Genomic DNA, 22,006 nt, shown 5'->3' with positions numbered 1-22,006 from the left:
AGATGCAAATTTTGCGTAAATAAAGCCGCCCGTGCTGCTAGTGTTGATATTTAGCTTCGTAGACAGGCATTTCTTTAATGAAGGTTGTTAATAAGGCTAATTAATCTATTTTATGAGACACATATGATATATTTTTTAATTAAGCATTTTGTTAATGCAAAGCGGTCATTATACTGCGAGCGATTACGAACATGGGACTCCGAAACATCGCCTGTGGTGTAACGATATGATGCCCGCATTTGCAGGGGTGCTGTATGGTCGCTGATATGGTGTGATCGCGGTGGGCAAGGAAGTGAACGTACTGACCATACGCTACGGGAGTTCACCATGAGCCTGACATCTCTCAGATTTACGGTGCGGGCACTGCTGCGGAAAAAGGTTTCGCCACGAAAACTGCGATGGGAACAAGTGGCATCCAGCTGCGAGGTGCAGAAGCGGTCGGCGGGCCACTTCACTTTTGTACCTGACACACCATCGTCGTCAGATGGTTTGTGCACATGCATATTTAAGCACTTACTGGGACATTGGGATATTCCATAAGTACGCCATTTTTGAACTGATCGACCATCATATACTTTTTCCTTATCTTTCCCCAAGGCGAAACGGCACGGCTGAACCTCTACCAAGCAATCACTAACGCCCTGGACCTAACGTTGTCCAACGATCCGACTGCCGTGATCTTTGGTGAAGACGTGGCATTTGGTGGTGTATTTCGATGCACGGTTGGCCTACAAGAAAAGTATGGTGCGTATGCATGTGTCCGTCGCATAACATTGCTACAAGAGATGTCTTGTGGTTGGTTTCGCATCTTGCAACTCTTGGCCTGTCATTCCCAAGTTCAGAGCACTCGTTTTTCTACCCTTGCCTGTAGATTTGTGTGGTGCGCATTTATGTACAGTTCATGTCGCAGATTCATGAACTCGTTGATATAGAAATTGCAGCTTGTCCTATTGCATGACTTGAGGGTGTAACGTTCAATTCAATCGCGAGTAATCGGAACAGTGCTGTCACGAAGCACTCTTGTTATGTCGTGGAGCCATAGTGCGTTTACTGCGCCCACACGACGATCCACTCTGCAGGGAATGTATGGCCAGCAGCACTCGCGAAAATGGCAGTTTATGGTCGCGCTTATGTCTCTCGTGCAGGCAAACACCGCGTTTTCAACACGCCGCTGTGTGAACAAGGCATCGCAGGTTTCGGTATTGGGATGGCTGTGGCCGGTGCTACGGCTGTCGCCGAGATGCAGTTCGCGGACTACATCTACCCCGCTTTCGACCAGCTCGTCAACGAGGCGGCCAAGTATCGCTATAGGTCTGGGGGACTTTTCAACTGCGGCGGCCTGACAGTGCGAGCACCGTGCGGTGCAGTCGGCCACGGCGCCTTATACCACTCGCAGAGCCCCGAAGCATTCTTCGCCCACGTGCCCGGGCTGAGGATCGTTATGCCGCGTGGTCCAATCCAGGTGCGTGCATACTGCCGTCACCATGCCATCTGAGCTCACGAGAAAGCTTGCAGATGGCAGCAGTTGGGAAGTTGCAACCACATATTGCCCAAACCAGTATGATCTTGGTTTCTGAAATTGTGAAACTGAATGCATTTGGCAGGCACATCTAATGTTACACCATACAGAAGAGTCTACGCAGAAATGAACTTGTTTAAAAGATATTGCTAGTCTACACAGAAGAAAGCTCTATGTTTTGTATGCCGTGTATATGATAGCAACTTTTCACCTTTCTCTAACCTGCCTAGTCTTAACTGAACCCCTCTGTTAACATATGCTACCAATTTGAATGTTCAAAATTTCTGCACACTCTAATTGTCATGCTTTACCCCCTAAGGTAAATGTATTCAATTCACTAAACTTCCCGTACTCATAGCTAGGGGTGGATCCAGGTGCCTGGGGTGGGAGGAGAGGATAGGGGAGGGAGTGGAGGGTGGTTTCTTCATCTGACTAGGGGGAGATGTAGACGGCGGGGACGATATTCTCCTTTGCCCTTTTGGGCAGGGATAGCTGAGGCAACCCAACAAGGGAGGTAGATGACAGGCACTGAAATGAGCAAGGGGAGCGATCCCCCCCTCCCTTCCCCCCTTTTCTGGATCTGCCACTGCTCATAACCTTCAGTGTGCAAGCCTTTTGTTGTTTCAACCTAAAATTGACATGTACAAGCACAGTTTTCTTTCCTTAACAATTGAACACTGGAATTCTTTGCCTGAAGACGTTCATTCATTGCCATTGAATTATTTTTTGTCTGCAGTTGACATGCACTATTATTCCCACTCCTGTAATCATAGGTCGGCGAAAAATGTGGAGCTCACTCAGACTCGCTCATGAAATATATTTTGCCCTTAGAACTCACTCAGACTCAAACTCACAAAAACCTTCCTCAACCGGACTCACTCGGACTTAGACTCACTGAAATTTTTCTCAGCCGGATTCACACGGACTTAAATTTGCCAAGTTATTACTCACTCGGGCTCACTCAGACTCATACTCACGGCTCTATCCGAGTGTGAATGAGTCTGAGTGAGTCGACTCATGAGTCCATTAGCGTATGTTTGCGTTAGCATATGTCATGAGTCCGTTAGCGTATGACAAAGCGTTGGCTTTGTCGACTATGCTGTCAGTGCTCTTTCGCACCAATATCTCGCATAATTGGTGCTCTACTTGGTGCTTTTTGGTCTTGTACCTTCAAATACGGGTTATTAGTGGTTGCGATCTAGTAAGGATATTTTGATTGAAAGGGATGACTCACATGAAATATTTTAGATGCGAAACATCTTATGGCAGAGTTCAAACCGGTGGTGTGCGGCGTGACCACCCTTACTGCGCATGCGCTAACCCTCTCCACTACCCCTTCCCCTCTCCACTCCCCCTCTGAAACGCGGGCTCGACATGCCAAAACGCTGCTTCGCATCGCCTCACGGTCCCCTTTCGCGGGAGATGGTGTGATATTTTTATCAAGAACTTCCTGTGAAAGAGTTTCCCTGGGGAGGTCTTGGTACCCCCCCCCCCCCCCGGTGTAATTCACGCCTCTGATCAATAAATATTGAGCTGGCGCATGAACTCTAGGGCTTGGAAGTATGTGTAAGTCGACGGAGGTATTAACGTGAGCCAACATAAGGCTGATAGTAATGCTGAAGTGGTGTAGATAGGTCGGCAAATAGGAGTGGAGCTCACGCAGACTCACTCAAGAAATATATCTTGCGGTTGGAGCTCACTCGGACTTAAACTCACTAAAATTTTTCTCAACCAGACTCACTCGGACTCAAGCTCACCAATATATTACTCACCCGGACTCACTCAGACTCGCGGCTCGATCCGAGTATGAGTTTGCCGACGTATGCCTGTAATAGACCCAGCAGGGCTGCAGTATGTAAAAATAAATAGCAAGATGTATGAAGTCAAGCGAGATAACAGCACCCAAGTTGGTTACTGCACACAGGAAATTATCATAAGTGCATTCTTTGCTTATGGGAGAACAGTGTGAAGCAAGCATATATCCCAGCCAGTTCAGTACAAATTCAATTCTGCAGTTATGACATTACACAAGGAAAACAAAACCTGTTAGATGCAAAGATGTAGAAGTAACTCATCATTAAAGAAGGTAAGGCATGCAGGCATGGATGCAAGGGAACTAAACAACACAAATGAACTGAAAGGGCACACTGTGGTGAAAAATGAGTTGAAGGTTTGGAATTCACAGTGCTCTCAGTAACTCTCTATTTCATACTATAAGAACTGCTGACATTTTCTCTCATGCTAAGAAATTGAAAACAGAAATTTTCAGTCGATTGGCAGTTTTAGAACACATGCCAGGCTGAATATATATATATATAAGCTGTGCTGAATGTCGTGTGTTAAAGTAATACTCTCCATTTGTGCTTTAGTCTGCTCTACTTTCCTTTTGGAACAACTCTGAATATCAGAAGCACTGCACCATTTGCCTGTACCTTTTCTGTTTCCGTTTGTTTTCCCTGTCACAGCTCTCTCAGCTCAGGATTTCCTTATCAGCCCTCATCTATATTAAGGCAGCAGCAGGGAAGTTCCTTTCTGTGCGCTTTATCATGACGCAGACAGTGAATGAGTCACCACAGATGGTGAATGGACGTTGTAGCTATTGTACGGAAGGGAATGAATGCAAAAGGGTAGTGCCCTCGTATGTCATGGTACTGGCAGATGTGTATAGAGTGTACTTCCCAGCTGCTGTGCCTTGAAGTAATGCTTAGCATTGCATAAAGGGAAGCTGCACTGGAATTGTGGACTGCAGAAGAAGCCTAGCTATAGATAGTGTGGTCATAAATAAGCCTTCATGGGCAATCTTACACTTGAATTACAGTTATATGCATCACAAAAATCTCAGTAGAATAGACACTTCTAATGCCAAAGCTTAAAAAAAAATGCTGCCGCTAACATTTGCCAAAAATGATTCTGGAATATGGAGAACCATCATAGCTCCTTAGTGTGACCTCGAAGTTTAGGGACCACCCATAGGGCTGAGAAAACCTTGGAAGCAATGTGCTGGGACCTCTGTTGTATCCACTATCTTAATCTGCACAGGTACTAATTATGGCTGTTAATAAGAAAATGAGAGAATTAGCAGCCCTGCAGATTTTTCAACATTGCCTCAGTAATACATGCTGCTCACTGATAACTCATTCAGTGAAAATGAAAATTCATTGCCAGTGGGTTTTAAGCAGTGTGTCGGAACAGAACGAAAACCAAAAACGAAAAAAAATATATATATTTTTGACCGGAACGAAAACGTAACCGATACTTTATCTATTATTTTGTTCCGGAGTGAAACCGAAATTTTTAAAATCGTTTTTCGGTTCACGAGAAAACTTCGCAATCTGGAACAACTGACGTCATGCAACGTGAGCAATTATGAATATCTCAGGGTACAGTATTAGCGCATACTTCAGGCAGGAATTCCAAAGCAAAGATATGTTGAAATTGCGTGAAAAATGAAAATACTGGCAACCAGAGATGTTTATATTAACGCAAGTGGACTTTTGCGCGCCTGTCACGCAGGACAGCGTGGAGAGAGCATTGTCGGCGCTGAAGTTTGTTACATCGAAAACTGTTATGAGATCACAACATCCGATTTTGGCACCATAGTTTGCCGTGGCTGCCTGTGTCCGTAACCGCTATCGCGTGAAATAAGAAAAAATAAAATGAGAAACAAATTTCTAGAATCGTATCAGATTTTAACTTGTGCCCTCTGTGTGGCAATCGAGTATTACACCGCAGTGCCACGCTGGTGCTTGTAACTCCTTCGCAAAAATACTCTATACAGGCGTCATGTCGGGCAAGGAATCGTGTTAACATATGTAATACAGCGTGGGGAAAATGTAAAATAACAACCCGGCATCACACAATGTGAATTGCACGAGTCGGTCATTGAATGCTTCCAACCCGTTACAAAGGGCTCAGCCATAATTCTTCATCGTCATCAGCCACAGCACAAAGTGCACGTAATGCCTCACAGATGTCTAGCGGGTACCACGATTCTCCGAAGAATGACGAAAAATGGCATAGTAGGTGCTTCGCTACTTCAGAAAAATTACGATGATTTATGGTGTAGTGGGTACGTTGCAGAGTCTACAACGGGCTTTAGAAAGGCTGCTCTCCAGCTTTCGCTGTGACTGTGCTGCGTGTTCCGTGCAGGCCTGGCGATTTTTTTATCAGAACAGCGGTCTTGCACATCAGAGAGTACACTCAATGACGTGCTGCTTCTGAGATCGTGCTCACTCCCTTGGCACAAAGCATTGAGCCCGCTAAAAAAAATCGTAATTGACTTTTGAGAAAATAAATAGTATGACTTTGAAGGGTATACTGGTTTGTGCTAGTTGGTAGGAATTCGTGGTACAATTACTTCCGCTCCTCTGAAGAACGTGAGAACGTGTTTTAGCCCTGTCCCACTTTTTAAAGAGGAGGGCAAGTAAAACCTGTGCCACATGGGCACAGAAAATGACATTTGGTAGGGAAGGCATTCAGTTCCCGAATGACATTTTTTTTCGGCGGAGCTGCTACACGTCCAAACTGAACAACATTTGACTTGATGATGTCGATCGCAGCATCTTCTGTAGTGAGCAATTGTTGAGTAGTTATAAAAAAATAAACATGCGTTTACAAGCTTCATATACCCCCGAGAATAATTAAATGTAGAAATAAGCATACTACACTGCCGTAAGCTTGAGTTCGTTGCTTTGTTTCACGACGTTGCAGCTGACCGTAGCAACCTAAGCCAACACTAGTCCGATCCACAGCGTAAAAAGAAATTGGCGCCTGTCGCATCCAAAATACAGCGTTTGAAGCGCTTGTGTAAGTGATTAGTGTAAATAAAAGACGTGAAAACTTTATTTTTAGCTGAATAGGATGTCATTTTATATAATTTAGGTATATCGCACTTCGTCAGCTGTGCCGTCGAGAGTATGCATTTCTCAGTTCAATGAGTTCTGACTCATTCAACTGAGAAATGCATACAACGCATTAGGTGACGAATGGCATTTGGGCGAATGCCATTTCATTCGTCCGTGTGTCACCGCGCGAATAACATAAATCTGAAGGCATTAGGAGGCAAATGCCATTTTCTGTGCCCGCGTGGCACGGGTATGACTGTAGCACAAATCCAATATTTTTTATGATTACCTTAACTTTAAATTTTTCCTTTAAAAAACCGTTATGAATCATGAAGGAACATTTTTTTTTTGTTCCGGAACAGAAACGGAATGGAACTTTTTGTGGTGGAACGAAACTAAAACCGAAACGAAAAACATTTCGTTCCGACACCCTGGTTTTAAGTGAAGTTTTCCTTTTGTTGATAATGCTCCAATGGTAGTACGCTGTAGCGCCACCACAATTCCACTGATGTGTGAATTTCAGCAATTTAACACCATTCTGCCCTGCAGTCTTCTAAGCCATGTCAACTACTAAGCCTGCAACAAGACTGGAAGTTGGGCTAGTTGTCAGGATAACTTCTTGGGTGAGTTCGTGTCTACTGAACATATTGTAGTAGCGCACTGTTTGAAAAAAGAAAGGAAACAAAAGAAGGAGAGGAAAGAAAAACAGGTGCTTCTTCTTCTGTTTCCTTTCTTTTTTGAACTTTGTGCTACTATAATATGTTTGTGCTAGTTGACTGTACTTCATGATTGAACGGCAGTGCACTCACGCACAAAGAAGAGAAGGACCAAAATACTCAGCACTGTGCTTTTGTGGTCTTTCTCTTTTTTTGTCTGTGCGCTGCCATTCAATCATGAAGTACTAAGCCTGCGTTGTTGTTTGCCGCAACCATTCATTTTTGGAGCCTTTAGTCAGCAAATGATGAACCACATTAGTTTGGGCAGACCACGTAGGTTCTGTCATGCACAGACCTAATCCCATAGAAAGTACTTCTCACACAGGTTGTGCCAGCCTGTACAGTCTTTATAATTTTAATTTTTTTTCCTTAATAATTTACAAATTCCTTGTACTGTTATGTAATCTATCATCTCTGAGAACTTTCTACATATGCAAGATTGTTATGTGATTAAATCATGCCATGTGTGGCACATGTACATGTATGCAATGTATGCAGTGGCTTTGTAGTGTTCCTAGACAGGCTTGTACTGGCATCGTGGGCCTGCTTGATAGGCCTACATCAGTGGTTCAGATGGCTTTTACATTGAAAACAGTATGTTGTGATAGCATTAAAAAAAATTGTTCTTAAAAAAATGTGAAAAGTAGCTGCACATAAATGTTCAGTCTTTCTTTCTTTTTTTTTTTTAATGAATGCCCCTTTGTGTCTTTTTGCTTGCCAAGCTTACTATGTGCAATGCAGAACCCATGTATTCGCATCGTATACATGTGTATTGCCTATGACGTCAGTAACAAATTGAATGTTCAAGAACATTTGGTGCAGTCACACCTACTGATATATTTTTATGACATGTATATCTTTTTTAATGTCCTCATGATATAAAAATTTATAAAGCAGGCAATTGAAAGCACCCACTGTCATGAATGTCAATTGAACTATGAAAGCGTTGATGGCAATCAAGTCGTCGGTCGTCTGCTCAATTTAACTTGTGCGCACACACTTGATAGCACCATAACTAGCTTGGGGACGTGCACTAGCATATTCCAGCCACGTTTGAAAAACATGTGCTGACATTCTGTATAGGTCACTGGCACTAGTGTCTTTAACTTCATTCTATTTTGCTCTTAAGGGAGGTGTTTTCATGATGGATGTCAGGATGAGTCTGAAGAAATAAATTCTTTTTAAGTGCTCAGTTTTAAAATTTAAATAGCTAACCTTTTAGGCTTCCAGTGTGAACTACAATTCGTGAAAGCATTCCATGCAAACACGCAAAGCCTGTGCTACAGTTAACTGAACCCTTAAAATTGGTGTCTACACTCTTTTACAGATGTTGTGCCACAGATGGATTAGAAAATTTTGATCATCATTTTGATTCCAAACTGCAAAATTTTCAAACAATAATCGTGGCAGCACATTTCTGTATCGCCACGTGGCAAACCACTGTGAAAAAAAAAATTAAAGAAAAAGAATTTCTAGTACGACCCTATCATCACAATATAAAAGGAAATCAAGGGCATGAGACATTTTTAGAGGATCAGCTGACACGAGCCTGAACAGTGCTGAATTGTCTGCTTAGTTCATAGAAACTGTTTTACTAGTAACAGAATGCAATGGAGCTTTACAGTTTTGCATGAATTGAAAATTCCATTAGTTTTTCTTGTTGGTTGTTGCACTAGCTCAGAAATTAACAAAAGAAGGTCTTTGTCGCTTTCTTATCATTGTGCTGGGCTTGTCTGCTGCCAGTGAATATGCTTGGCACCGACTTTTGCATCGATTGTAAGGTTGCCAGAGCTGATATGAGCAGCCGTTTGCTGGGGGCATTGACAGATCTCACACCAGTGTAAGTGGCACAGTGCCAGCAGTCAGGAGCTTGCTGCCTCATTGCTTGCAAACATAACTTGGAACAAGGATGCCTGTCAGCCTACAAAGCTGTTGCCCCCACTCCCATTATTTTACCTTTTTTTATATTGTTGCTTGTTCTGTTTATTCTTTTCCTTGCTGCTGGTTCATAATTGAGACTTTAAATCTGTGGAGGGAATGGCTAAAACGTTATTTTTGTTGATTTATTTTCACCTGTGAAACTCAACTAAGTTGCACTTCCCATGTGGGATCTTCATTATTGAAATGTGAGTGCTGCAAAGGCTATCTCGCAGTGTTATTTCACAATTGAAAGGTGATGTAAACATTCCATTATTGACCTCAAAAGTCCTGTGGCTCTGTGTTATTAATTTAAGAGGAAACGCAAAAGGACTGGTGGGAAATGTCAACATGAGTTGCTGAAAGCTCTAGGCTCGCCGTGCTTGATGCCTTATGTTTTATTGCAGTATTACTTGCAGGAAAACAAGCAAACTCTGACTGCTGTAACATTTGAATATCATTGTTAAAAGCTGGAACTTAACCTGTCTTTGCCCATACTAGTTGTAAAAGATGCAAAATTATTATTTTGGCCAATTTGATATTAGAGTAGACACAAATAAAATAATTACTTGCTTTCAGCTTCCAGCAGCACTTGGTATATATATTAACTCTGCACCTCTTGTGAAGGCTATGCTTACCATTGTAATATGGTATCAAACATGGCTATACATATTCCATGTCATGCAGAACACAGGAAAAAAATTTAACATATGGCTGTTGGTTAGCCATTTTATGAAGCTCTTGGCTGAAGGAGGCTTACCTGTTAGTTATTTTATGTTTAGTTGTCTATAAAAAAATACTTTGTGGGCACTATTCAGTCATTAAGGCTTACCTGTTAGTTATTTTATGTTTAGTTTGTCTATAAAAAAATACTTTGCGGGCACTATTCAGTGCATTAAATAAGGGAAGCATCATGTAAGCTAAATTAGTTAAATGAAACAACGAGCGGTCATTAGGACAAGTGCTGAACAAAAGCAAATGTTCTTTACATTAAAATATTACCTGTGGTATCAGTAAGCTCAACAGAGAAACAAGTGCTAAACATATTGATAATTGCCAAAGCTTAATAATGAAGTTGCATGTTAAATAAATTTTACAAATACGGCACTCATTAAAACGTCGTTTGCTGAAGTTGGGAAGATAAAATAGGATTATGGCAGCAGCCCTACTGACAGGAACTGCGTAGAATTTCAGCTGGCCTTATCGTGTGCAACTTGTTTACATGCCAGTTGCGGTCACCTGCTGTTTCGCTGCTTTATTTCTTCTTTTTTTAATGTTCTGTTCAAATAGATAGACGCACATCGCTGACATTTGCTCTATGTGTATCCATCTGTCTTTTCTGTTTGTCTGGAGAAGCATGAGTACGTCAAGCATTTGGTACTTTTCCAAATGAGAGAAAGTGTTCGCAGTTCACTCCTCAACACTATGCGCGGGCTTGCCTTGTGTCCTCGTTTGTTCGGTCACATTGGTGGATACTATTATTCAAGGTTGTAAAACAAAGTGCATTACATGTACGGCTTTAAAGCTTTAATTATTTAAATTATTTTCTCGTATTAGTGAATTACTCTTTCACAGTATACCAAAATCTCCACACTTGCCATGAGAAGACGCTTGGTAAACGAGAAAACATGCAAAAAGAAAGTGCAAGTGGCGACGCCACCTTGAAACTTCGGGACCAGTTATCGTGATATCATAGATTTTGATGGCATTTACTAGGGCATACGTAATTTCTAATCGGTAAAAATGAAGTATATTGTCCTCTGCGAGGGCTAGAGACTTAACATACAAAGTTTCAGAAAATTTCGTTGAGCCAGTGTCGCCAAAATGCAAAAAATACACTTTGAAATCCGTCATGTCACGTGCGGAGATTTCGACGCGATATTTAAAAGTGAAACTTTCACCTCGATTTTATCTTCTAATAATAAACATATGATGGTGAAATTAAGGTCATTAGAGATTTCATAGTGCAGTTTATCAATCTGAACCGATTCATTGTTTCACTTTAGTATCCCTTTAAGCCTTCTTGTACGAGGCAGCAGAGCTTTGCTGTCACAAACTGAACCACTCACGGCATTGCAGATACCATCTCAAAGAAAACTACTGCTTTAATGTCATGACAGCGTAAGACAGCTGTGTGAGAGCATTTGCACATCCTGAAGAGTCACTATGTTGATGATCTTGTAACTGTTGCTTGCACTTTTTTTTGTCAATGGTATATATAAAACTTGCAAGGGTTGTTTTAAATGTCTATTTTATTTAGTGTCTGAGGTAACATTTTATTCTGGACATGAATGTGTCTTTCTTTCTTACTTTCTTTCTTTCTTTTTTGTAGCTTTCAATGCAAAAGAGTTGGTCATTCAAAATGTCTGTCTTAACATCTTCAAGGCTAGAATGTGCTGTTGTTAGCCGACAATGGCACAGCGTTGTTTCCGTTTCCGAATTGTTTGACAGGATGTGCACTCTACAAGTGCGTAGTAGTCTAATGTGCATCACACATGAATACTCGACTAAAGAGTGTTGACTTTAAAAGTTCTCTACGTCCATTTGTAATCGTGGCTTAAAAACAGGAAGTCACAAAGGCTTTGCGACAGCTGGCACCTGTATGCAGCTGACAATGTTCCTTATGACGCACGTGGCCGACGTACATTACCTCCGTTACCTGCATGAGCAAAATGCATTCTGACTTTAGCGAACATTAGTGAAAGGTGAAAGAGCCCTGATAATAAAGGAATGCAATAGGCAGTTCAGTACAGATATTGTAAACACGGAATTTAACTTCATTAAGTCTCTGTATTTAAGGCATGCAGTTAGAGGCACATTTTTGAGAAAGTATGGTGGGTTGAGTTTAATATCTGGTAGTACAAAAGGAAACTGCAGTCGTCGTTTGAAACTGTGTGTGTTTTAACAAGAGTTGCCGCACAAGATGATATTGTTTTTTTTTTTTCCATATAAATTAAGAGATCAAAGTGTTATGTTTACTTATTGGGCAGTTTTAGAATAGGGTACGTAAAGATTTGCGTTAGCATTTGTTGCCACTGCACGTGTGCCATACACTAACCTCTTGGGTATGCACGTTACATTTTAAAAATAGCATACATACCCAAGAAACGCAAGCACTACCAACCCTATGCTAAAACTCTCTGTTGTTGCAGTTACATAAAACAAAATGTCACTTTCAGCGTTAGTGTGTGTAAAATTGTAAAATGAGTGCCGACAAATTTCGCAGTTACAGTGAAAGTGCTGGCAGGTTACATATATTCTTGTTTTTCTGCTTCATAAACATGGCATTGCCATAGGACTTGAAGGAACCATGTAATGCCAATGTTTCCTGAAATGCTTCCGGAGCGTGTTGCACATACAGACACTGTTTGAGCTCTTCACTTTCCCTGTTATAGCCAGTTATAAACGAAGCATTCCAGGATTGATGGATCTAGTATTCGCCGGTCCGACTGCGCAGGCTAAGGGTCTCCTGAGGGCGTGTGTCCAGAACCAAGACCCATGCATCTTTTTCGAGCCCAAAATCCTGTACCGTTTGGCTGTGGAGCAAGTTCCCGTGAAGGACTACGCCCTCCCACTTGACAAGGCGCAAGTGTTACAAGAAGGCGATGACATCACCCTCCTTGGCTGGGGCACACAGGTGGCCCAGAAATTGCATCTTATTTGCTTTATTTAGTTTGCTCACAGCCGGCTGGCCTTGCAAGAATTTTCATTAGAGCATGCCTAAGAAAGACAGATAATCCATCACCCTATTAACAGCACTATCTTTTTGGTTTTCCTTTTTTTTTGGCATTCCATTGTGCAGGTATTGAATTTCTTATTTTTTAAAAAATTTGTGCAACTAATACAAGGATCCATAGGCGTGCGCGCGAGGGGGCAGAGAGAGTGGTCGCCTCCCTTAATCAACTTCAGGGATGCGCCAAGTCTACTTCATACCTTTACTCAGTTGTACCTGTCTCGTCATCCTTTAATGTGGAAGGTTATGACCATGCAGGTTTTTGACAATAATGGTGGCTGAGGACCACTAATGTTGCATTGCAGGAGTTGTTTACTACCCATTTTCACTGCCGGGAAGTTAGGGACCAAAGACAGGCCGTTGTGGGAAGCACATCATTTTCATTTTAGCATCAACTGCGAAGCTTCTATTTTATCTTTTGTTTTTTTTTCGAAATCAACCAACAGGGAGGAGAGGGGGGGGGTGCTGCGCTGAGACTTCATCCCCCCCCCCCTAATGAGGAATCCTGCGCACATGCCTAGGCATGGATCCTAAAGCTGAATGCCCTGTTTTTAATAAGCATCCTAATGCTGTTATCATGATTCTCTGTTGTCGTTCGTTGTTTACTAGCAGTTTTCTTCCTGCACTGTCAAGATTGGCCACTTAGTGGACAGAATGACAAACTAGATTATAATTGGTGAAATGAGCTTTATACTGCACTGGCCCTGCCCGCAAACTTTACATGACCTATGATAGAAATGCTGACTGCAGTGTTTTGAATTTCACCTCATTACTCTGCTAAACTTGCCTTAAGGGGATTAAGGAGCATTAACTTTTCACTGAAGCTGAATCTAAATTTGCGTACATGTGCTAACTGTAGCAAATATTTAGGCAGGCATGTGTAGTGTAAACCGCAGATGCTTTGTGCATTATGGCCTTTATATAACTTTCGGTAGTGCACCTATTTATGTAATCTTGTATATTTGCACCGATCTTGGCCCAAATTTGGCAATAGCAAAAAATAGGAACAATAATAATGAAAATAAAAGGACTAGTTGTTTGCATTTTGTATCTACTAATTCCTTTTCTTACAAATGTCAGGATAAAACCTAAATGGGGTGTGTATGTGTGTAAATGTGAAATTTAGTCTCCAACCTTTGGCCCGTAAAATACTGCTATGAAAGCCAGGACTGAAATTCTGTATTTATTAATGGGGGGAAAGAAATCTGATACACTATCACCTTATCAGTGTTAGTGCAAAAAAAAAAGAAAGAAGGAATTTTCCTTTTGTATTTACATGGGAAGTCCAGTGGCTAGCAGCTGTCATAAGTGAGATGCCACGTTCAACCGTTTTGCTGTGTTTATAATGGTAACTTCACTCACCTACGCCGCGCAGCACAGGTTTTCAAACAGCTGTGTTTACCGAGCGGTGCCCTTTTGTCTGACAAACATGTGCGTCGGGTGTTTTCAGTATGAAGAATTCTTGACCTGCGTGCAACAACCTTTATCAATGTTGATGTGACTTGAATGCCCTTTCGCGATGACAGGTGCACGTGTTGCGGGAAGTGGCTCAGATGGTTCAAGACAAGCTGAATGCGTCATGCGAGCTCATCGACCTTTGCACACTGATGCCATGGGACAAGGAAACTGTTGCCAATGTGGGTTCTTGATCATCTTGTTGAATGTATTCATCATGCTGCCATGTATTGCACAGTGGCAGCACTAGACTAAAGTAAAGGCACAAAATTGTATTTGAAAATATCAGTTATAGCCTTAGGTAAAAAGTTCCTACGTGACATTGTAGCAAAAAAAACTTTTAAGGAAATTTGACAAGTCAAAAATACCTTTTTTTCCTTATTTGTATTATTCTGCTGACTTTATGTGGCAAACTAGGTAGAACACCTACCTAGTCTGCTTTGTTCATATGAAGAAAGGAGGCAGTAAAGACAGATACGTCTCACATATGTTCTGCTAGTACGAGTGAAAGATGAAATTGATGGAACGTGTGTGTTCAGAATAGCACACGATGCATGACGCTTGCTGTGAGTTTGTGATGTCATGGATTTCGACATCATTTGCCATAGCCTAGTTATTTGCTTATCGTTAAAAGCGAACTACATTGCATTCTAGAGAAGCCACAGTAGCTGCGTGGGACTTGTTGCTGGACGAGTTGGTTGACATCAAAGAGATCCATGTTAGCGCAAACTATAAACAAACAGTTGAACAACAGAGTGGGAAGCAGCAGGTTTAGTGTTGCTACCTACTCTTTCTTCCTCAACTGTTTGTTTTTTGCCCTAACATGGATCCCTTACATAGCACCGCACCTTGGTGTGCGGAAACGGCCGTTTACTTAGATTGTGGCGCACATTAAAAAAAAAATCCGGGTGGTCATATCTAATCCGCGGTGTGCCTCAGTATCGCATCGTGGTTTTGGCACGTAAAACTCCTTAATTTAATTAATTTCACTGCCGCGTGGTCGGCACGGCAAAGCCATCAGGCGCGCAGCTGTTGCTGTAACGGTAGCAGTAGAGCGGGAAAAAGCTGTTTGCTCGGATCGGCGTCGCATACGGCGGCAGCTCGGGCAGTACTCGCTTATCGCTAAAAGCAGCCCGGCGATTCGCGTCGCGGCTAAGCTCTGCGTTATCTCGCGCAGTACGACGAGACGAGCGTGCAGTCACTCGAGAACGTTCCTGCGAGCAAGCGAGTTGGAACGTCGTCCAACTGCCGGATGCTCGAAACTTCATCTGCTTCTTGGCGCGTTAACGAGCGCTGCTCGCGTAGTTAGTCTCTCGGTGTGCTCCCCGTAGCGCCGAAGCTGCGGGCTGTTCAATAATTATGTATAAAACACGTGTTCGCGTTTTTGCGATCGTCAGTGCGTGTGATTCTTTCAGGGGCGTAGCCAGAAATTTTTTTCGGGGGGGGGGGGGGGTTCGACCATACTTTATGTATGTTCGTGCGTGCGTTTGTATGTGTGCGTGCCTATATACGCAAGCAAAACTGAAAATTTCGGGGGGGTTTGACCCCCCCCCCCCCCTTGGCTACGCCCCTGGATTCTTTCTGCGAATGCTTCGCGCCCGTTCACGAAGCGTAGCCATATTAGCATTCTTTTTTTTTTTTTTTTCGAACAATCTGACGGCGCGTGAGACCTGGACCTGGTGCTCCGATTAGTTTTCTTCAGCGTAGCACTTTCACTACGGCGCCGTAAGAGACGAATGAATGGGACAGTGCAAATGCAGCACTGTTCGTTTCACCGACAAGTGCGTGTCGTGCTGGCACAAACTGTACGTTCGAAAGTGAGCAAACGTGTTGGGTAGAGAGACGCGAACATGCCACTTTCCTCACGGAGCAGTTTTCCGGTTAATAATCCGCGACTGCTACCTGTGGGGCAATCTCATCGTGGCGCGGTCGCCGGTGTTATCAGCAGAAGAGATAAGACGCCCGCGCTCACCTCACGTGCACGAGGCGGTATCGCCGTGGGAATCCGCGACAAGCTCACAGTCTTCGCGCGCGATTCTAATAAACGGACGTATTAGACTACCGTTAAACGGACACTAAAGTGGAACAATAAATTAGTATAGACTGATAAATTACACTCTGAAAACTAGTGCCGTTAATTTCACCACCATAGGCTTAAGTCCATGTCAAAAGTTTCTTTGAAATTTCCCGCCGAAATCTCCGATGGTGACGTGACGGACTTCAAAATGCGTTTTCTCATTTTGGCCGCATTGGCTCAACGAAGTTTCTTGAAACGTTGTATGTTAAGTCTGGCGCCTCCAGAAGACAATATGCTTCCTTAATAGGCGCTGTCAAAATCCGTGACGTCACGGCGATTGGTGCGGGAACTTAAAGATGGCGTCTCCACCCGCAGCTTCATTTTGCGCGTTTTCTCGCCTATGAAGCGCGTCCTCTCGCAGCAAGCGTGGTGTTTTTGGTATCGTGGAAGAATAATTTACCAATACGAGAAAAATTGTTTTTCCTCTTTAGTGTCCCTTGAGAGTCTACCACTAAAGTAAAAAACAACAACAAAAAACTTCAGCACATTCAAACCTATGTGGGTTCCATGCTTCAAGAACTTTAGCGGTTTTGAGAACGCACTCAGTCCTAAAACGCAACGTTGGGATTCCATGTATGCTTCCGAATGAAGGCAACTCGCGATTGAAAGCAAACATATGAATTTCTTTTTAAATTGCAGTCTGTGCGGAAGACTGGGAGGCTTCTGGTTGCCCACGAGGCACCTCTTACAGCGGGACTCGGAGCAGAGATTGCCGCCTCAATTCAGGTTTGTCAAGGATGCATTGTACGAGCTAGACTCTTCAAAAGCATAATAAAATGCAGTGAACTTCCACGCCCAGGTGTGAAAGGGCATCCTGGTTAACTATAATACATGCGGCAGGTAGTTGATGTTACTTCTCTTGCCTTGTTTGAAGTTCCGTTAACACAAATATGCTGTGTAGAATCAGAGTGCTTTTTACAAGATGGCTCTTCTTTTCTCAGGGATGTGCTGATTAAAATATGTATACTCCTCACACCATGGGAATCAATGTACACGAGGGCTTTCATTGCCTGTGAGGCAAAATGACCAATTACGACAACGAACGTTTCAGTGATGAGTGCATCCATTCAGTCACCATGCAGAGCAAGTGAAAGACATCATGTGCTCCATTGTGCGGAGACTCTCTAGAGATGTGGCCTGTAGCTGCCGTTTTCATCATAATCTGCACTGGCACCACTTGGTCTGCACTGAGCATTCCTAAATGTGGTAGTCTCTTTTTATGTCATGAGGACAATTGCGATTACAGCTCTAAGGTTGGATAATAACTGCCCATTTCATTCTTGCATCACAATAAGTACTATATGCGATTGTAGTCAAGACAGAGTTGCTGTACCGAGAGACAAAAGTCCAATTTCTTTATCAGGCATGCGATTGAATTTTCTAGTGCAAGCTATCCACGAGATGACAGCACAATAAAAAAAGCCTGGAGGGTTTGCAAAAAAAGTAATTAAAAGTGAGCGCACGTCACTAGCTGGGTCTGCAACATTGTTACAAATATATTAGTATTCAACTTAATACTGTTGAATGCAATTATGACGAAGTCCCAGCCATAGTAAAAATATTTTCGTTGTTTACGATATTCATCATACACAGATATCAGTGAAAAGAGATTTTATTTAGGTTGATATATTGAGGTTCAGTACTTGTTGGTTGTGCATAATCATGTAGTAGCCTAAGGAATAATAACTCCAGCCTTCTGGTTCATGCAGGAGGAGTGCTTCCTGAGCCTTGAAGCTCCAGTCCAGAGGGTAACTGGGTTCGACACACCATTCCCACACATCTTCGAGCCATTCTACCTGCCAGACAAGTGGCGATGCTTTGACGCCATAAAGAAAATGATGAACTATTAATTCCTAGCATCGCAGTGTTGAAAACTATGAAGTCAGCGAGTACCGGCATCAAAACAGCTATGTTGGTGACAAGTTCAGAAAAATAAAGAGGCACTGGTATAGGTTTGAGCAGTGTTGCACAAATATTTGTGGTGGGCCGCGAGGTACAACAGCATGCTAAAGTGAAAATAATTATTGCTGTTATTGTGTTGTCCTGTTGAAGAGGTAAGCATATTGCATAGTTAAACCTGATTGCAACGTCTGATACATATTTTGTAAAGGTCCATGTCCAAAACAGCGCAGAGAGATTGATAACGAAATCAAACTTGCTTCTGCAGAACTAATACAACAATGTGCATGTTCCGACTATGAGAAGCACTGAGCATGTCTCAAGAACCGTGCTTGAAAAGGCAGATGAGAGGACTGCCACCAAAGTATTTAATAGAGTTTTAAATCTGGGTGCTCAAGTGTTATGCAGGGCACCCCAACATAAAACTTGTTCCACACATGCACTGATAGTTTGCCTGTCACTTGTGCAAATCTAATCAACATGACAGGCCACAGAAAATGAATAAAGGTAAGAACAAAGGTTTCCCGGTTGGTGTGTAAGATTCAATTCACTGCAATACAATATCCAGTAGTGCAAATGTCAAAAAAAAAAAAAAACACTTGGCATGCCTATTTTGTGGGAAACGGAAAACGCGCAAAACATTGGAGAATCAAAACAGATCCACGTTTTGCCATGCTCGGAAATTCGTAGGTAACGTTTCTTGCGGGGGGATAGCGGCGGCCATCTTGTACTTTAGCGCGCTCGAAAAAAAAAAATTCTGGTCTGGGGCAGCTGTAGAGGGAGATGCGAGACTAATTATATGGGCTCCTTATACATGCATCTAAAACCAAGTACACGAACGTTTTTTAAATTTGCTGCCATCAAAACGCGACCGCCGCAATCTCGTGCTCAACAGTGCGACGTCAAAGCCAGTCGGATACCTCGGAGACTTTTTTTTTTTTCTTTATTAATATTAATATATGACGCATGCAACTGTGTTGTGCAAGTCGCGATACCGTCCATATCGCCGCACTGAGGGCATTGGAAGGGGGTGGTGTCAGAAACGCCTAAATCTCCCCCTGGGTACGACCCTAGATCTGCGCAAGTTCCGGAATTCACTCGCGTGCGGCGCGATAAGTTATAGACGCTCCATTGTGCATTGTTTCGAAATTGCAAAAGATTTGTTAACGTTCCACTAAGAGCACAGCTGTGTACTAGCCATGCGAGTTGCTTTTCTAGAATGAATACGACGCACTATAGGCGAAAGAAAAAAAATAGAAGTGGCACTTGACTGCGTCACATTCCTGACGCACGTAACTAATTTTTACGCTCGGACGTCCTGTAACAATTTTTCCGGGTGGCCAGCGAGAAATAAATGAGTACAGCTGCGACGTAACATACTGCGACGACGACATATCGCGGCGCGTGTCCTCGATCATCTACGTACTGGCAGGCATGCCAAGCAAGGTCGTAGCACGGTTAAGCGCATTAGCGAACAATCGGCGCGCACGGAAGGCCCGAATTCCGGTCGGAGCACAGGTGCGCCACGTCGGGAAAGGCGCCTGCGGCGGCGAACGAAAGCGACAACAGCCGACGGAAGGAAAAGCGCCGCCCGCAGACGCCCCGATAAAATGCGAACGCCGCGCACCGGTGGCTTCCCGATAAGGGCCAGCGACTTATCGGCGGTGAAATCCGTTGTGTAAGGCCCGTCGCCGGGCGCGGAGAGCGCGACTAGGTGGCCGCGGCCCTCGGCGCACACGGGACGGCAGTGAATAACGCGCGCACACACAAACACACAGTTTTGGAGCCGAACACATCGCATTGGTTTTATGCTTTGTTACAGAAAAGGACTTGCGAGGAGGGGAGCTGCCGGTTGCGGCAGCGGCGGCCGTCGGCCTCGCGGTTCGGAGCGGCCGGCCTTGCCCTTATCTCGGGCTGCCGGGCGGCCTTGCCCAGGGAAACAGAGCGGCCCAGTTGGACATGGCAAAAAAACAGGGCGGCCTTGGGCCCCGCTCAGCTGTTGCATTCCGGCGCGCGCAAGGAGTCCGACTGACCACAGTTCACGTGACTCGCAGGGGGGGGGGGGACCCGTGGAAGACCCGGGTCGGTCCGCGCGTGCGTCCTCCCCGCGGGCGGCCAAGGCCGCCCTGTCGGCTTCCGGCGCTGCATACCGTCGCGCACACACACGCACACCACGACGACGCACGCTCAGAGTGGTCCAGCGGCCAGGCCGGGGCTCAAGCCGGCGGGGCCCAACGTGGGGCCCAGACCGAGCAGCCAGCAGGGCTGGGCGAAACCGCACAGCCGGGGCTGCTGCTGCACGAGCAGAGCGCGGCACGCCAGCTCCTGGATGAGCTGCAGCGTCTGGCGCCGCTCGTGGCCCATCAGGCACACCGTGGAGCCGTCCACGACGCGGTACAGGGTCGCCAGGAACGAGTAGCGCAGCCGCTCGTGCGAGAGGTGGTTGGCCAGGAAGCTGTGCAGCTTGGCGCGCTGGGCCTGGATCTCGGGGAAGTCGATGAAGAAGCGAGAGCACATGTAGCGCTCCAGAGCTCGCGTCGAGTCGGTCGCGTGGAAGCCGCGCGCCAGCAAGTGGCAGTACTTGAGCAGTCCGCCACCGCGGATTTCTTCGGGGTTGCGCGTCGCGATGAGCCGTCGCCGCAGGTGCTCCAGCGCCTGGCCGAAGTTTCCGTACACCGACTCGGCCAGCACGCTGGGGAAGAAATCCTGCGTGCAGCGAGGCAGCAGCGCCTCGGCCGAACCGCCGCCGCACTGGTGGAGAAGCAACAGCGGGTCCACCACGATCTGGAACGAGTCGACGCTGAACTCGAACTGGCGCCGCATTCTGTGTACGAACTTGAGCTCCACGTTTCGACCGAGGCTATTGGAAAGCGAGACGAGCGACCAGCGGTCCTCGTCGGTGGCCACCTTGACGAGCTTGTGCAAGTAGGCCTCCTTGAGAGCGCACGCGTTGATGCGCTTCACGCCGGCCGGCAGCAGCTCGGCCAACGCATCAAGCACGGCCGTCTTGACGCGCTCGAAGCCGCCGGCGCCGCTGCTGCCGAGTTCGCAGCCAAATATGACGTCCAGGTCGTTGTACTCGGCCGACGTGTCCGGCTCCAGCACGTAGGACGCGGCGCCGCCGTTCAGCCGCACGTCCCGCACGGGCACGCCCTGGCGGTCCAGCTGCGACCGCACGCGCTGCACCAGGTCCCGCAGCCGAGTCTCGAGCGCTGGGAAGTTGCCGCGACCCTGGACGGACACGGGCTCCTCGAGGAGCTCCTGCAGTCGCACCACCTGGTCGTAGCCCAGCACAGAGAACCGGGCCTCCTCGATACTGCGCCGAGCGGGGCAAGACGTGTCAAAAGAGTGACAGCCGGCATGCGCCATATGTCGCGAGTGGAAGCCTGCTCACCTCATGATTCCGAACGCTGGTCGACTTGGTTTCACAGGTATGACTCGCTGCAGCTGGCCGGCCGAGGACGACCACTTCCCAGGAGCGCACGGAGACTGCGGGCAGGCGGTTTCAGCGGCGAGCGGTCCGACGGCGTAGCAGCAGAGAACGGCTCCTCGGCGACTGCTCGTGCGGCTCGTGTGGTCACTGCGGCCAACCGCCAGGCGGCGGGTCGCTTCGTTGCCCTGGAAACCCGCTGCGCATGCGCTCGCCTGCCCTCGTGACGCAAGTGCGCCGCAAGCACGACGACGCGCGCGCGCGCACGCACGTAACAACGAGCGTGTTTTGGAGCAGACGCGAAAACTGCGTCAAAGGCGCTGCGGAGGCAGGCGCCGTTGTTTTGTTGCTGCTTTTGCGCGGCCGCCGTTCTTCTGGACGCGTTAAAGCGCGTCTCCCGATAGGCGTGCAGCGCC

The 22,006-nt window shown here is 45.4% G+C and overlaps 2 protein-coding genes across 2 annotated transcripts; one reads left to right on the top strand and one right to left on the bottom strand.

Annotated features, from left to right (window-relative positions):
• Nucleotides 1–228: 228 nt before the first annotated feature.
• LOC119396917 (2-oxoisovalerate dehydrogenase subunit beta, mitochondrial) lies at nucleotides 229–18,120 on the top strand. Its single transcript, XM_037664298.2, has 7 exons — nucleotides 229–487; nucleotides 598–744; nucleotides 1,146–1,462; nucleotides 12,454–12,633; nucleotides 14,256–14,366; nucleotides 16,901–16,987; nucleotides 17,971–18,120. The coding sequence occupies exons 1-7, from the start codon at nucleotides 328–330 to the stop codon at nucleotides 18,109–18,111; spliced, it is 1,143 nt and encodes a 380-aa protein (XP_037520226.1). The 5' UTR covers nucleotides 229–327; the 3' UTR covers nucleotides 18,112–18,120.
• A 1,818-nt stretch (nucleotides 18,121–19,938) lies between these two features.
• Nucleotides 19,939–21,911, bottom strand: LOC119396918 (terminal nucleotidyltransferase 5B). Its single transcript, XM_037664299.2, has 2 exons — nucleotides 21,555–21,911; nucleotides 19,939–21,476 (listed from the first exon to the last, which is right to left on the bottom strand). The coding sequence occupies exons 1-2, from the start codon at nucleotides 21,557–21,559 to the stop codon at nucleotides 20,348–20,350; spliced, it is 1,134 nt and encodes a 377-aa protein (XP_037520227.1). The 5' UTR covers nucleotides 21,560–21,911; the 3' UTR covers nucleotides 19,939–20,347.
• Nucleotides 21,912–22,006: the final 95 nt, after the last annotated feature.

The sequence above is a fragment of the Rhipicephalus sanguineus genome, chromosome 6 (assembly GCF_013339695.2).
Source record: "Rhipicephalus sanguineus isolate Rsan-2018 chromosome 6, BIME_Rsan_1.4, whole genome shotgun sequence".
NCBI classification, from domain to species: Eukaryota; Metazoa; Arthropoda; class Arachnida; order Ixodida; family Ixodidae; genus Rhipicephalus; species Rhipicephalus sanguineus.
Note: the sequence above shows the minus strand (reverse complement) of the source record. Positions and strands in the feature narration are given on the sequence as shown.